The sequence below is a fragment of the Miscanthus floridulus genome, unplaced genomic scaffold (assembly GCF_019320115.1).
Source record: "Miscanthus floridulus cultivar M001 unplaced genomic scaffold, ASM1932011v1 fs_169_3_4, whole genome shotgun sequence".
NCBI classification, from domain to species: Eukaryota; Viridiplantae; Streptophyta; class Magnoliopsida; order Poales; family Poaceae; genus Miscanthus; species Miscanthus floridulus.
Window position 1 is genome coordinate 12127 of NW_027096327.1, and position 17177 is coordinate 29303.

At 41.8% G+C, this 17177-nt stretch overlaps 1 protein-coding gene across 1 annotated transcript; it reads left to right on the forward strand.

Annotated features, from left to right (window-relative positions):
- The first annotated feature begins 14977 nt into the window (after nucleotides 1-14977).
- On the forward strand, nucleotides 14978-17177 carry LOC136530644 (peroxidase 4-like). Its single transcript, XM_066523366.1, has 2 exons — nucleotides 14978-15661; nucleotides 16664-17177. The coding sequence occupies exons 1-2, from the start codon at nucleotides 15067-15069 to the stop codon at nucleotides 17056-17058; spliced, it is 990 nt and encodes a 329-aa protein (XP_066379463.1). The 5' UTR covers nucleotides 14978-15066; the 3' UTR covers nucleotides 17059-17177.

Consider the following 17177-nt stretch of genomic DNA (forward strand, 5'->3'; position numbering starts at 1 on the left):
TTGGGCGAGGCGAGGGCGCGGCGCGGGCGCAGGGACCGGCGAGGGGGACCGGGGCGCGGGGCGTGGCGCGGCCGCGGTGGCAGCGTGGCGCGGGCGTCCGTGAGTGGGCGAGGCGGTCGTGCGCGGGCACGGGCCGTGGCGAGGCGCGCGCGCGGGCGAGGGCGAGGGTGAGGCTGCGTGGGCTCGGGCGGCCGGTGAAGGGAGAGGGCGCGGGCGGATTGAAGTCAGATTGAAGACAGCTCTAATATATATATCTTGTTGTAGCCCCAGTGTCTGCCATCCACATCTAGTAACTCGGACACACACCCAGTGCAGCATCCGATTGACATCTTCCACTTCCACGCGGTGTACGTACGTAGTCCTTTTACAAGTGAATTCTCTGCTGGGGATCCAAGGATCACGCTAGATCCTCACGCTGGAGTGGAGCCGTTCCCAACTCTCCAAATCAAACCCTTTTTCAGGAGTAGGCCGCGTAAGACAGCCTGCCTGCCCTTTGAACATGATTGGTCGACCGTCACACCAATTTTTATATATCTCGTGATGTACCTGCACTGTAAAACCTGCTGAATTAAAATAACAAGGATATATATGCTTATTTAATTAATATGCATGTCCATTTGCTTGAGTTTATTAACGAAGCTTTGGTTTGACCCATGCATCATGCCATCACAGTTAAAAGTTGGTAGACACCGTTTGGAGCCTTGGTTCCTGCATCCTTCGAATTTCTCTTGTATATATTATTAAAAGGAAGACATGGACACAGCAAGCAGCCTAGAACAATGCCCAAATGAAAAGTAAACAGATCGATACCAGTTCTACACACTACTACTCTTCCAAGTGAGACCGTACCAGAGAGTTGTTCTTGGCCTGTGTGTGAATAGGTAACCGTACCTAATTACTTTATTATATATGCTTTGACCAAACAATGACAAAAACAAATGTTACAATGACATGAAGTAGCAGATAATTCAGCTGGTGCAGCTGGCATGCATTGTAGAAACTTCACAGGGTTGGACTGCATGCTCTGAGCTTTACTTGGACGTGTGGATGTTTATGCTTGTCGTATTCGCAACAGCTCAACTTTGAAGCAAAGCATTCTTAGAATGGAGAGTGTTGACTCCCAATGTATGTTACGACGATTGACGACCTTTTAGAGCTAGCTAGGAAACCGAGCATGGGAGGTGTATATAGCATATTTTATCCTATATATAAGTGGTAAACAGTTAAGACGTATATAATGTATCATTTTTGTAAAGTTGAAACGAGACTTTATATATTTGAATAGGTCAGTAGTGCCATACAAAATTGACCATGGCCCATGCATGTTTGTATCATGCATTCATGCATGTATATACGAATATGTGATGATGCATCATGCTTGTGGATGACCATTCCATATTCCACTGCTGACTTTTCAGGATAAATGAACTAAACCTTGTCAGATGTCATAACAAATTGAAGTGTTGATGATGACAACCTCCAGTTTCCCAAAACTAAATTACCAGCTAGCTGCTTAGCGTTCCTTGTAGTGGGTAGTGTACCCTTCTGAGATATATGCTCAAGTTATTACCAACTTACAAAGCGTTTGGTTCCGTGGAATGTAACGTAATCTGATTACTCCTAGGACTGGATAACCATTTGGGTCCTTACGTACTGTTATAAGATACCGTGTAATCAAATAGCGCTCTATTCGTTGTGGATACCGCCACTCCTCGACCCTTCTCTCATTACGTCACTGATCTCTCTCTGCAATACCGTTACCACGTCCGCTCCAAACAAAGTCATGATCCCACCACTCAAACCCCACTGAATTGATTCCATTTGCAGTTACGTTACCCGAGGACAAACCAAACACCATCTTAGTTTGTTTAGGTGAGTATGCTTGTGTTTACATGAGCAACCCAAGTTTGCATGCACGTACTGATTTTTGAAAAGGTAGCAAAGCAAGCAGAAGTGGTAGCTTTGCTTAACGTACGCACTACTAGAGAACAGACTTTAGAACGATGTCCCAATTTGGCATTAGCCTCAGCATTTTTTGCCCCCGGGACTAAAGGACTCTTTAGTCCCGGTTGGTAATACCAACCGGGACTAAAGGTCCCTGCCCAACGGTCGTCCGCGGGGCAGGGGCCTTTAGTCCCGGTTTGGGTGATGCCCCGGGAATAAAGATTAATCTTTAGTCCCGGTTTGGACCCCTAACCGGGACTAATAATCCCGGCCTATAATTCAGCTCATTTCTTCCTCCCCGAGCCCGAGCCATTCCATTCAAACTCACTGCCTCTGTTTTTCAGCTTGCTGTTGTTCTTGCTCTCTCCCCCTCCATTGGTGTTGCTCTTCGATTTTGGAGGTAACAAACTTAATTCTCTTATGTTTTATCAGTAGCTTATCTCATTTTGCGATGTAGATGCATGTGTAACTTTATATGTTGGACTTTATTATGATTTTATATGTAAACTTAGAAAATTGTAGAAAATCCGTACTAGTTGAACTTGCGGACTGTGTTCAAGTTGGCGAGCATGTTCTCTGCCGAGCGGTAACGGACGTCAAGGAGAAGCTTTGATTCTACGAGGGAGAGTGGCAACGGTCGTGGAAGACCGTGTTCCCTTTCTCGTAGAATCGGAGCTCTTCCTTGGCCAAGTACGGTGCCGTCCGGTGGAGAAATGCTGGCCGAGATGATCACGTAAGCAAGGTCAACTAGTACGGATGGTTATTTATTGAAACATGTGAAATCCGTACTAGTTTTGTTTAAATATATCATTTTAGAAAATATGAAATTTACACTAGTTTGCAAAAATAAGTATAGAAAGTAGATGACAACTGGTACCAGATCATCGGCCTCTTGTTCGGTTGCGAAACGACTGAGGCCAGAACTCCCTCTCATTATCTGCGGCAAGTGTAAGCAGAAGATTGTGATGGAGTACCGAGTCAAGAGACAGGGACCCAACAAGGGTCGTGTTTTCTACAAGTGCCCGGATCACGATGTGAGTTTCTTACGCATTTTATCTTTATGGCTAATTGACCTGCTTTTCTTGAATATTTTTGACTAAATATTTTTTTGGCTTTAATTACAGTGGGAGGGCAATGGATGCGATGGTTGGTACTGGGAGGAAGATTATGCTACATACGTGCAGAATTTGGGTGCGCTTGAGGTAGCGGCTGCTGCTGATGAGGCAGTGAGCCAGCAGGAGAAGCTTATTGATATTCAACAGAAGAATGATTTGTCTGTTTTAGTTGCGTACGATCACGAAATAATTATGTTACTGAAGTGCATTGTAGTTTTAGTTTATTTAGTGATAGTTGGGATTGCTTACGTTGTAGCCAGACTTAGTTAATTAATCAACCGTGTGTGTGTCATTTATGTTGTGTAATAAAATACTAAATTATGTTCAAGGTTTTCATAATTTGTCGTGTAATACAGATTATGTCACGCCATTGGATGTACAATGCCGATCGCCGCTCCCAAGACTTTATTGAGGGCTTGCACTATTTCTTAGGTGTGGCCGAGGCAAATAAGCGGGATGGTTTCATGTGCTGTCCATGTGCCCTATGTAAGAATTTAAAGGAATATTCAAGCTCAATGAGTCTTCATTCACATTTGCTTAAGTCAGGTTTCATGTCAAACTATATATGTTGGACTAAGCATGGAGAAAGCGGGGTCATGATGGAAGAAGGTGAAGGAGAAGATTTAGACATTGATGACATTATTGCTCAGTATGGTGCCTTTGATGATACTACAATGGGGGGAGATGAAGAAGAGGTAGCGGTAGAAGATGATCTCGGTGATGCTCTTGGCGATGCCATTCGTGACGCACAACAAGAATGGGAAAGTGAAAAAGAGAAAGTTAAGTTCGAGCGCATGCTTGAGGATCATAGGAAGTTGCTATACCCGACGGCCGAAGAGGGGCAAAAAAAGCTGGGTACAACACTGGAATTGCTACAGTGGAAGGCAAAGAATGGTATATCCGACAAGGCATTTGGGAATTTATTGAACCTCATAAAGAAGATGCTTTCGAAGCCAAATGAATTGCCCACCACTACGTACGAAGCAAAAAAGGTTGTCTCCCCATTGGGATTAAAAATCCAGAAGATACATGCATGTCCTAATGACTGCATCCTCTACCATGGCAATGAATACGAGAATTTGGATGAATGCCCGGTATGTAAAGCATCGTGGTATAAGATCAGGCGCGATGATCCTGGTGATGTCGAGGGTGAACAACGTCCTAGAAAGAAAATCCCTGCCAAGGTTATGTGGTATGCTCCTATAATACCACGCTTAAAACGTTTATTCAGAAATAAAGACCATGCAAAGTTGTTGCGGTGGTATAAAGAAGACCGTAAGGTAGACAATATGCTGAGACACCCAGCTGATGGGTCCCAGTGGAGAGCGATAGATAGGGAATTTCTAGAGTTTGCAAATGAGGCTAGAAACTTAAGGTTCGCCTTAAGTACAGATGGTATGAATCCTTTTGGAGAGCAGAGCACTAGTCATAGCACTTGGCCAGTTACTCTATGTATCTACAACCTTCCTCCATGGTTATTCATGAAGCGGAAGTTCATTATGATGCCGATCCTCATCCAAGGTCCGAGGCAACCTGGCAACGATATTGATGTCTATCTGAAGCCATTAGTTGAAGAACTTCTAGTTTTATGGAACAAACCAGGTGTACGTGTCTGGGATGAGTACAAACAAGAACACTTTGACCTACGAGCAATGTTGTTCGTAACAATCAATGATTGGCCTGCTTTAAGTAATCTTTCAGGTTAGACAAACAAAGGATATAATGCATGCACACATTGTTTTGATGACCTTGACAGTATATATTTGAAAAGATGTCGAAAGGTCGTGTACCTTGGCCATCGTCGATTCCTTCTGTTGAATCACCAAGTAAGAAAGAAAGGGAAGCATTTTAAAGGTAAGCCAGACCATCGGAAGAAGCCTCATAACCGAACCGGGGAAGATGTACTCGCAATGGTCAAGGATGTGAAAGTAGTATTTGGAAAGGGACAAGGTAGTGAATCTGTTCCCAAAGATGCTAAGGGACACGCACCCATGTGGAAGAAGAAGTCCATCTTTTGGGAGCTACCCTATTGGCAAGTCCTAGAGGTCCGCAACGCAATCAACGTGATGCACCTAACAAAGAATCTTTGTGTGAACCTATTAGGATTCATGGGTGTATACGGGAAGCCAAAGGATTCACTTGAAGCACGCCAGGACTTGCAGGGCATGAAAGAACGAGACAACCTTTATCCAGAGAAGACAGATGATGGACGTCATTACTTAAGTCCTGCTAGCTACACGCTTAGCAAAGAAGAGAGGGACAGCATGTTCGAATGTCTAAGCAGCATCAAGGTCCCATCGGGATTCTCCTCCAATATAAAGGGTATAATAAATGTGCCAGATAAGAAATTCCTAAACTTAAAGTCCCATGACTGCCACGTTCTTATGACGCAATTGCTTCCAGTTGCTTTAAGAGGAATTCTACCTCCACATGTACGTCTAGCCACCGTGAAGCTATGTGCATTCCTCAATGCAATTTCTCAGAAGGCAATCAATCCAGTGGAACTAGCTACTCTACAGAATGATGTGGTTCAATGTCTTGTCAGCTTTGAGTTGGTGTTCCCTCCATCCTTCTTTAATATCATGACACACATCCTAGTTCATTTGGTGAAGGAGATTAGTATTCTTGGACCTGTGTTCTTACATAACATGTTCCCCTTCGAGAGGTTTATGGGAGTCTTGAAGAAATATGTGAAAGTCCGTTCTAAGCCTGAAGGAAGCATCGTCCAGGGCTATGGAACAGAGGAGGTCATTGAGTTCTGTGTTGACTTTATTCCTGACCTTGCCCCGATTGGCGTTCCCGAATCACGACACGAGGGGCGACTCAGTGGTAAAGGAACTTTAGGGAAGAAAACATATATCGGCATGGAAGACGATTATTTCAATAAAGCATACTACACAGTTCTTTAGAACTCGTCATTGGTGCATCCGTACATCGAGATACATAAGGAGTTCTTACGATCCAAATTTCCAGGGAAGACTGAAGCTTGGATTAGGCGTCAGCACATGGAAAGTTTCAGTGGTTGGTTGCGAAAAGAATGTCAAGGCGATGACAATATTAATGAGCAACTGTATTTGTTGGCTAGGCAGCCATCATGGCATATCCTCACGTACCAAGGGTACGAGATAAATGGGAATACATTTTACACAGTTGCCCAAAATAAAAGGAGCACCAATCAAAATAGTGGTGTTCGCATAGATAGAACAGATCCAAATGGGAATATACAAACATATTATGGCCGCATAGAAGAGATATGGGAACTAGACTACGCACCTAATTTTAAAGTCCCTTTGTTCCGGTGCCAATGGGTGAAGCTGACCGGAGGAGGGGTAACAGTCGACAAAGAGTATGGAATGACAACAGTGGACCTCAATAATATTGGGTACAAAGAGGAACCATTCGTCCTTGCTGCCGATGTGAGTCAGGTGTTCTATGTGAAAGACATGTCTACAAAATCAAAGAGAGGAAAAAAACGAAGACATCAACTCAATGATCAATGAGCCAAAGCGCTACATAATTCTTTCTGGGAAAATAAATATAGTGGGAATTGAAGACAAGTTAGACATGTCAGAAGATTACGAAAGAAATGTCCGAATTCCACCCTTCATAGTGAAGAAAGATCCAAGTATCATGTTAAATGATGAAGACACTCCTTGGTTACGACAAGATCATAACCAAGGGTCATACGTCAAGAAGAAATTCACTGTTGTGCCTGCATGATACAACGATGCATGTTTAATATATTATGTTTTAGAGACGGATATTATGTAATATGTTATGACTTCACAATTGTAGATCTTGCTGAGATGATCAAACTTGGTATTCAGAGTTTTTTCATCTGAGGTCATTTAGTGTCTCATTTGAGCAAGTTTGACCAAGTCAAATTTGGTCAAATAAAAAAACAACACTTTGACTCTAGTATTATGAACTCTAAATGACTTCAAATTGAAAAGTTTTGAATACCAAGTTTGTTAAACTCAAAAAGATCTACAATTGTTGTTTTGGTCAACTTTCCATTTGAGAAAGTTTGGACAGTTTAAATTTGTGATTTTTAAATTTCGACGCCTACAAACTAGTTTTCGGGACCCTAGATTGTCTCAAATTGAAAAGTTTTGAATACTGAGTTTGTTAAGATCATCAATATATACAATCCTTATATAGGCCATTTTTCATTTGAGAAAGCTTGAACAAAATGTAGTTCAAATTTCACAAGTGTGTGACATAGTTTTAGAAAGTATATATGAGATTCAAAAAGTTGTGACTAGTGTTTGATAAAAATTTCTCAAATGGGAAAATGAGCTATGTAACAATTGTAGATCTTGCTGAGGTGATCAAACTTGGTATTCAGAGTTTTTTCATCTGAGGTCATTTAGTGTCTCATTTGAGCAAGTTTGACCAAGTCAAATTTGGTCAAATAAAAGAACAACACTTTGACTTTAGTATTATGAACTCTAAATGACTTCAAATTGAAAAGTTTTGAATACCAAGTTTGTTAAACTCAAAAAGATCTACAATTGTTGTTTTGGTCAACTTTCCATTTGAGAAAGTTTGGATGGTTCAAATTTGTGATTTTTAAATTTTGACGCCTATAAACTAGTTTTCGGGACCCTAGATTGTCTCAAATTGAAAAGTTTTGAATACCGAGTTTGTTAAGCTCATCAATATATACAATCCTTATATAGGCCATTTTTTCATTTGAGAAAGCTTGAACAAAATATAGTTCAAATTTCACAAGTGTGTGACATAGTTTTAGAAAGTATATATGAGATTCAAGAAGTTGTGACTAGTGTTTGATAAAAATTTCTCAAATGGGAAAATGAGCTATGTAACAATTGTAGATCTTGCTGATATGATCAAACTTGGTATTCAGAGTTTTTTCATCTGAGGTCATTTAGTGTCTCATTTGAGCAAATTTGACCAAGTCAAATTTGGTCAAATAAAAAAACAACACTTTGACTCTAGTATTATGAACTCTAAATGACTTCAAATTGAAAAGTTTTGAATACCAAGTTTGTTAAACTGAAAAAGAGCTACAATTGTTGTTTTGGTCAACTTTCCATTTGAGAAAGTTTGAACGGTTCAAATTTATGATTTTTAAATTTCGACGCCTACAAACTAGTTTTCGGGACCCTAGATTATCTCAAATTGAAAAGTTTTGAATAACGAGTTTGTTAAGCTCATCAATATATATAATCCTTATATAGGCCATTTTTTCATTTGAGAAAGTTGTAGAACAAAAAATACTACATTTTCTCTATTTTTATAGGTTCAACAAAAAAATTCCTGTCAATTTTGGTCAAAAACCGAGAAAAAATTGAAACATTGACGTTACAATAATGTGATAATAAATTTTCTATCGAATAATATTAGTTTTATTAATTTTAAGTTAGAAATATATTTTTGCATTAACAAAATACTTAGTATTAGTAACATTTATATTCTATATTCATAAAAGAAATTAAAAACTTTAGGTTACAAAATTTTCCTATTTACAATAAATAATTAGTTAATCAATAGTATTTTTTAAAATAAATATTGCAAAGTATTGAAGTTGCTATGGAATTAATTGATTAACCTAGTATTAAACAAAAACAAAATCCTAGGCCTTTCCAATTACGCTGGCGGGTTGTCAAATTTTTTAGGGCTTCAGTCCCGGCCCAGACCAAGAACCGGGACTAAAGGGTGGGCGGCAATTTTGGTGCCCGCAAAAAAAAACACCTTTAGTCCCGGCTGGTAACACCAGTCGGGACTAAAGGCCATTTAGTCCCGGCTGGTAAGACCAACCGGGACTAAAGGGTTGGACCTTTAGTCCCGGTTGGTATTATCAGCCGGGACTAAATGTCCTTTAAACCTGGCTGGTGTTACTAGCCGGGACTAAAGGGTCGCGGGCTATATATATCGAACGTCTGTTCTGTTCATCTTCGATCTCGCCTCCGTCGCTCAGCCCCGCCTGGCCGCGCCATCCGCCATCGTCGAGCTCGTCTCTGCCGCGCCGCCGTCGTCGTGTACCCCCGCCCGGCCGCGCCATTCTCCAGGCCCGCATCGCCGCATCCCGTCTCCGCCGTCGCACCCGACCCCACCCTCCGTCGCCGACGCTTCCCGCGCGCCCACGCCGTACGGCCTCCGTCGAACTCACGATCTTGATCTGTGCTCTCGATCGGCCAAGTTTTTAGATTTTTTTACAAAGTCTCGGCTGTACGTTAGATTAAAATGTATTCAATTTTAATTAGTAGTTTATTATTAGTTTTTTAGTTATTTTTAGATAGTTTTTGATATATTAGATTTAAATGTATTAAAATTTAATTAGTATTTTATTTAGATAGTTTTTTAGATAGTTTTTTATTATAGTTTTTGATATATGTTAGATTAAAATGTATTATCTTACTAGTTTATCTAATTTCATGTTAGATTTATTTAATTGGATTTAGTAATTATATATTCTACCTCTCTATATATATTATATCTAGAGAGAGATTCTATATATATGTATACATATGTACTTAATTATTTCTATATGTATATATACATGTATTTATTTTCATGTGTTGAGAGAGAGAAAATTATATCTAGAGAGACATATATTCTATGTGTATCACATGCATATCTAGAGATATAGACATATGCACTTATTTCTATGTGTTGAGAGAGAAAATATATTGTATCATTCTATGTGTATATATATACATGTACTTATTTTCATGTTGATGAAATATTATGTGTTATTATATTTAATTGGATTTAGTAATTCTATATGTGTTGTCACATGTACTTATGTTATGTACCATAGTAATTCTATCTATGTGTTATCTTGAAGATACAAATGGCTGCTCCGAATGATAACTTGAGTGATGACATAATGGCGGATATTATCAACGCCGGCACCAATGTGGATGTAGATGACACGAGTTAGTACTTTGCTGATTATGAGGATATCCTGAATATGCCGGTGGTTGAAGATCAACAAATTGTCGCGCAAGAAAATACTGGCGAGGTATATTCGATTATCTATCATCTCTTATAGATGCATGCGTACGTATATTTATTGTTAATCGTTGTGTTTCTACTCATGTAGCCGGTCTCTGGATCTACATCAAACACCGACAAAAGTAGGAAAGTCTGAGGGCCAAAAAAGCCATTAGAGGGCCGTTTCATAATATCAGAATTCGACACCGACACCGGCAAACCATTGGGACCACATGCTCAGACATATGTCAATCAATGTGGGTTCGTTGTAAGGGATAGGATCCCAGTTAGTGCTCGTGAATGGAAGCAGAAGATATCCGCTCCTAATGTTAGTTTTGTATCTGATCGTGACAAGAACCTAGCTTGGAGAGATATCACTCAGCATTTCACATTACAAGCAGATGATGCTTTGAAGGAGCTAGTGAGGGATTGGACAATGAAGAAGATGGCAACATTGTTCCAGAGTTGGAAGAAGACATTGTATAAAAAGTTTATCTTGAAGAATGCTACGCCGAATTTCAATGCTAAGGCGTTTGTCAAGTTGGAGTCCCATTGGGATGCCTTCGTAGAATACAAGACATCCCAAGACAGTGAGAAACGTGTGATGAGGAATCGGTAGAATGCCCGACAGAAGCAATACCATCATCGCATGGGATCAGGTGGTTATAAGAGTGCTATTCCCAAGTGGCAGAACCTAGAAGCAGAGATTACTGCCAAGGGAATCATACCTAAAACAATAGAGAAGAACTAGCCTCAACGCGCGAAGAATTGGTTCTACGCTCATGGGGGAAGCCTAGACCCAGACACTAGCAAACTAATTTTCGGCCAAAAAGTTGAGAGAGCAACACAGAGACTAGCTCGTGCTAGGGAAGAAGTTGATAGTGGTGTTTTCAAGCCCAATAGAGAGAATGATGAATTGACATATGCCCTAGAGAATCTCGAACACGGTGGTCGAACAAGAGGCTATGGGGCGGTTCCGTGGCTACACGCATTCCCAGCAGACAAGGATACCTACAGAAGCCGCTAAAGAAAGAAGGATGAGGAGGCAGAACGAATCCGTGCATTGGAGCAATTTGTTGATGAGTCACGACAAGCATTGCTTGAATCACGTGAACGAGAAAAATCTCTTGAGGCAAGAATGCAGGAGGAGATCAAGAGGCAAGTGCAGCTAGCAATGAGTCAAATGCAATCGCAATCAACGCCGGGAGTCACCATTAGCCCCGTTGGTCAGATGACAAGCAGTTGTGCTTCTACGGAGCTGCCAGTTATTCAAGACGACGCTGGGTTGCACTTCCCTGTTGATGACATTACCGAGCCTCTAACAACATGTGAGCTGCACATTCTAGATGGTAATAATGCATCAATCATGGTGGCTGTCGGGGTTGTATCTCCAATAGACCGAACGAAGACACCAAGAATCTATGGGTCAGTTATTCAACCTGGATATGCTAGCGTATCGGTCGATAGAGTGCTCAAAGGTTACAACAATGTTCCTCTTGACATTGAAGGCGGTGATGGGGAGAAGACACTATGAGAAGCAGAAAAGATATTTATTCAATGGCGCAAACGCTTCATCATCATTCCTGGGGCGCCACCGCTTCCCCTACCTTACCCTAGGTACGAATGAAAGTGAATGAAATATTATTTTCCATTAATTTTCTATTGGCTTAAAAAATAATTGACACACAACTTGTTTTTGTAGCAGGGTCTCCCCTCAGCCTAGCCTAATCATTCATTCCCCATCTCATCACAGCGTCTCGGGGGGCGAGATGACTTCATCCCCACGGCGATCGCCAACTCCTACACCGGCCCCATCGCCTCCACAACGATCTCCAACTCCTACACTGGCCCCACCACCTCCACAACGATCTCCAATGCCTCCACGCCGGTCTCCACCAACACCGGCCACATCGCCTCCACGCCGGTCTCCAACACCGCCCCCACCCCCTCCACAGCGACGCACTACAAAGACGTCTAAGGTCCCGGCGGCAAAGAAGACCCCGAGAAAAAGAGTTATTTCTCAAGAAATACTTTCTGAAAAGACTGATGAGCAAATAGCAGCTGAAGAAGACAAAAAGTGAAAGATTTTTTTATAGATACCAAAAAGAAGAGTCAAGCGAAGCTTAAGGAGAAGCCGTACTTTTACCTACCACGAGAGGTGCTGAGGCAGAAGGTCGATGCTCACAAGAAAAAGATGATTGAACTTCGTAAGCCTTCGCCACTATCAGACTATGACCGCTCCCTCGTGAAGTCACATGATGCAGATAAGAAAAGGAAAAGAGCATCAGGGAAGGATGTCCCACAGCTAGGACAACAGAAGCAACCAATGCAAAATCTTGTTGTTGCTAATCAATATGGTTCCAACATAGAAGTCTATCGACCAGACAACTCTGGAGAAGTGTCGGTTCAAGCCCTTAATGCTTTTTTTCAAGATACTGGTTTAACCTTGGATCAATTGACGGGCAAAGCTCCAATCCAGAACCTGGAAGTTGATACCTGGAAGACTTATAAATATGGCAAAAGTCTGTACAACTCTGCGGCTCTGAATGAATTGGGTACGCAAATGTACTTGCTCAACAAGTGGTACATGTAGGCGTGTGGCAGGGGTGAGCAGTGGATCTTTGTCAGATTTAGAGACCATCATTACTTCCGTGGCGATGACATCTTACATATTAGTTTCGAAGAATTGCATCAACTATACCACATGGACGCTCTGGACAAATCTATCATTAGCTCCTTTTGTTTGTAAGTGATTCTTACTTTTATTTAATAAACTCACTTCCATGCGTACGTGTATATAATTATCCTCACATGTAACTTATATTTATATACAGATTCTAGATGTCAGAGCTCCAAAGAATACAAGACACCAGTGTTGGCTTCATTGATCCTTATATCGTATTCAAAACCGGTATTATTGTCAAGGAGCGATGGGTATCTGAAGCACAGGAAAATATCATGATGTTCTTCGTGAAGCAGCACGACAAGACAACAATACTTTTCCCATACAACTTTGAGTAAGTGTTAATAATAATATAGTCTACATATTTTATGTAATATCAATACAACTTATATGCATGTACGTGTGTGTATAAACCAATGCAGTTTTCACTGGATACTCATTGTCATTGAGTTAAACTCAAGTCGGTTACTAATCTTTGACTCGTTGAGAAAAGAACGGGCACTATACCAAGATATGATAGACATTATCCAGGGATAATTTCGATCTCTCGCGCACAACTATTATTGAATAGACTTTGCCATAATTTATTAACGATCGTACATTATTGGTCGCACAGGGTTTGGAAAGAGTTTATTTGGCAACATCGCAAGGATTGCAAGGCACCACTTAATGTAGTTGAAATACCAGTAAGTTGTACTATATACACTTCTCCACGTGTTTAATTACTATATCGTACTTCAATTTACGTGTGAGATGATGAGAATAATCTTCTTCTCGTACATTGGTGTTTGCGGTAGGAACCAGGTAATAACTTGTGTGGATACTACGTTTGTGAATTTATCACTGCGCACATAAGAAGAACTCCTGAAGATGTCCTCAGAGTACGTATATATCAATTTTTATTTATTTTTAAATGAATATATATACATATATGTGTATTAATACTTTTCCTTTTATTTCAAATGCAAGACTGAATGGTTGAAACGAAGGGTCATGCAAAAAGACCATCTGAAAGCAGTTCAAGAGTCAATAGCAGGATATCTTCTAGAAAAAGTGCTAAATCCCAACGGCGAGTTCTACTTTGATCCTAAGGAATAAATGATGTAAATTAAATGTTTATTGATATCGTTATTTTCGAGAACAAGATTATGAAAGTGTTGTATATATACATATATAAATCTATAATATATATAGTTTCATACTTTATTCGAATATAATAATGCTCAAGATGAGAATTAGATGTAATTATACGCATGCGTGTATTTATATTAGCAGCGTAGAATACGTACATAAAAACATATTATATATTAAACAAATACGTGTAACTGAACTGAAAACAAATTAAACAAAAAAAAATGAAAAAGAAAAGGAACGAACCGGTTGGTGTTACCAACCGGGACTAAAGGGTACGCCAGGTTGCTCAGCTGGAGGGCCTTTAGTCCCGGTTGATGTTATCAACCGGGACTAAAGGTCCCTCTTTAGTCCCGGCTCGATGACCCGGGACTGAAGGTTCCACCTTTAGTCCTGGGATCGTTGTCCCGGCACGGTAACCGGGACTAAAGGTTGTTACTGCCCAGGACAACAAGTCCATTCTGTAGTAGTGACGGTTCCTAATCAATAAGGCCAGGATCGGACCGGCTGAGTAGCTTTACTTAACCAACCGTGTCGGCTTGCAGTTTTCTTCACTACAAGTCACATTCACAGGGACCACAACTGCCGCATGCTACGTGTATTGTCCTCGACTACACTTGTGATGATGATGCTTTTCACAAAGTTCAGAGGCGGCCGGCCGGCAAAAACAACTATAGCGTCAACACGAAACTAGCTAGCTAGCTCAGCTGCCTGATCATTATCCTAGCTTGCACCCAGTTGTGCTTCAAGTACTCTACAACATCAGGTATATATATATGATGTACTCTCTTCATAAGGATATTTGTCTAGATTCATTGCAAAAACAACACTTTTTTTTAGGACGGAGGAAGTATACCACGAAACCAGTAGAGCTAGCCAGGGCATGGTGGTGTGAAAACGCGTGATCCCTGTGTGCGGCCAACACAACACGGAGATATATGCCTTTGGTCGTCGATGGCTTGCTTGCTTTTCAACTCAAAGTCCAACACAACGGAGGAGTAGGTGAGGAGATGATAAATCCATCATGACGTGATCTAATCATGCATATTTGATGCATAATACATACGATACTGTGTACTAGTCGTCTATACAAGCCAAGTCCCGGCGTTTCTGCTATAAATATCACTCTCCTCCAGGGACTCTTCTCTGCATCTCCTGCTGCGAGAGTGAGTAAGCTAGCAGTACAAGTAGCAGCTCATCATCACCGGCCGGCCAGTCGGTGCGTACACCATGGCTGCTCGCAGCATAGCCGCTCCCCGCCGCCTCTTGCTGATCCTGACGACGACGACGGTGATGATGGCCCTGCTGGCCGGCACCACGTCGGCGCAGCTGTCGACGGGCTTCTACTCCACCTCCTGCCCGGGCCTGGACAGCGCCGTGAAGCAGGCGGTGCAGTCCGCCATCGACGGCGAGAAGCGCGTGGGCGCCTCCATCGTCCGCCTCTTCTTCCACGACTGCTTCGTCCAGGGCTGCGACGCCTCGCTGCTGCTGGACGACACGGCCACCTTCCAGGGCGAGAAGACGGCCAACCCCAACAACGGCTCTGTCAGAGGCTTCGAGGTCATCGACGCCGCCAAGTCTGCCGTCGAGAAGGTCTGCCCCGGCGTCGTCTCCTGCGCCGACATCCTCGCCATCGCCGCAAGGGACAGCGTCGTCATCCTGGGCGGGCCGAACTGGGAAGTCAAGGTCGGGAGGAGGGACTCCACGACGGCGAGCTTCAGCGGCGCCAACAACAACATCCCGCCGCCGACGTCGGGGCTCGCCAACCTCACCTCGCTCTTCGCCGCGCAGGGCCTCTCCCAAAAGGACATGGTTGCGCTCTCTGGTACGTACAAATTTCCAACTTCTTCATAAACTAACTGAGGCCCTGTTTAGATCCCACCCAAAATCCAAAGTTTCCCAAGATTCCCCGTCACATCGAATTTTGCGGCACATGCATGGAGCATTAAATGTAGGTAAAAAGAATAACTAATTGCACAGTTTGCCCGTAATTGGCGAGACGAATCTTTTAAGCCTAAATAGTCCATAATTGGACAATTTTTGCCAAATAAAAACAAAAATGCTACAGTGTCCATTTTCCAAACCGGAAGGGATCTAAACACCCCCTGATTGCAACAACATACAACAAACATGTCCGGCAAATTAATTTCTTATTGTCGATCGGTCGCTTTATTCGGAAGAGAAAAAAGTCTGCTTGTCATCTTCGAGAAAAATGGACTGTTATATATACTAGCTAATTGCTGCTTAGACATGTTCAAGTATACTAGATGACATCTTTTTAAAGAAAGAAAAAAAAAATCAACTGTGTACATGGAATGAGAGAAAAAGAACCACTACATATATATACTTCTCAAATAATAAAGCTAATAAAAAGGTAGCTTTAGTGGTTATATAAATATAATACATGCAGCTGGTACATACAATCACACCAACGAAATTGATAGCTCAGTTTTGACTCGAGATCCAGCTGGGTTATTATTAACCTTGTCTTCTTGACATAAGCTTGCTGCTGATTAGTGAATCACCAAAGACTAGATGTCGGTTACTAACATAACCCGTAGCACGAGAGTTGTTACAGACAGATATGGATGGCATGAAAATGACCTAATAAAGTTAATTTGCAAAGGTGACAACGAGATGCCACACATGTACATGCATGTTTTTCTCGGTATGGCTTTCTAGAAGTAAAGAAACTTGTATATCATGCTTTTGCGTGTACGTCCACTCATTTCCCTCACACCTTAACTATTGAAATATTGAGATAACATATAATTTATGCCGTCCTTATATGTTGTCTTGACTTGTTGCTTCTTAATTTTGCTACTAGGTGCTCACACCATAGGCCAAGCACGCTGCACCAACTTCAGAGACCATATATACAACGAAACCAAAGACATCGACGATGCCTTTGCAAGCACAAGGAAATCGGACTGTCCTAGCACCTCAGGTACAGGTGACAACAACTTGGCGCCTTTGGACCTTCAGACCCCTACCGTCTTTGAGAACGACTACTACAAGAACCTTGTTAGCAAGAAGGGGCTCCTACACTCTGACCAAGAGCTCTTCAACGGTGGAGCCACCGACGCGCTAGTGCAATCGTATGTTAGTAGCCAGAGCGCGTTCTTCGCGGATTTTGTGACCGGCATGATCAAGATGGGTGACATTACAACGTTGACAGGCTCTGCTGGGGAGATCAGGAAGAACTGCAGAAGGACTAACTAAGGAAATTGGAATGTTATTGAGGCTTTTTCTTTAGTCACGTTCAACAACTTCATGGCTTTATTTCTATTATTATTTTTTGTTTCTGCAAAATTGTGAAGTCATTGTATTGTCTCGATGTG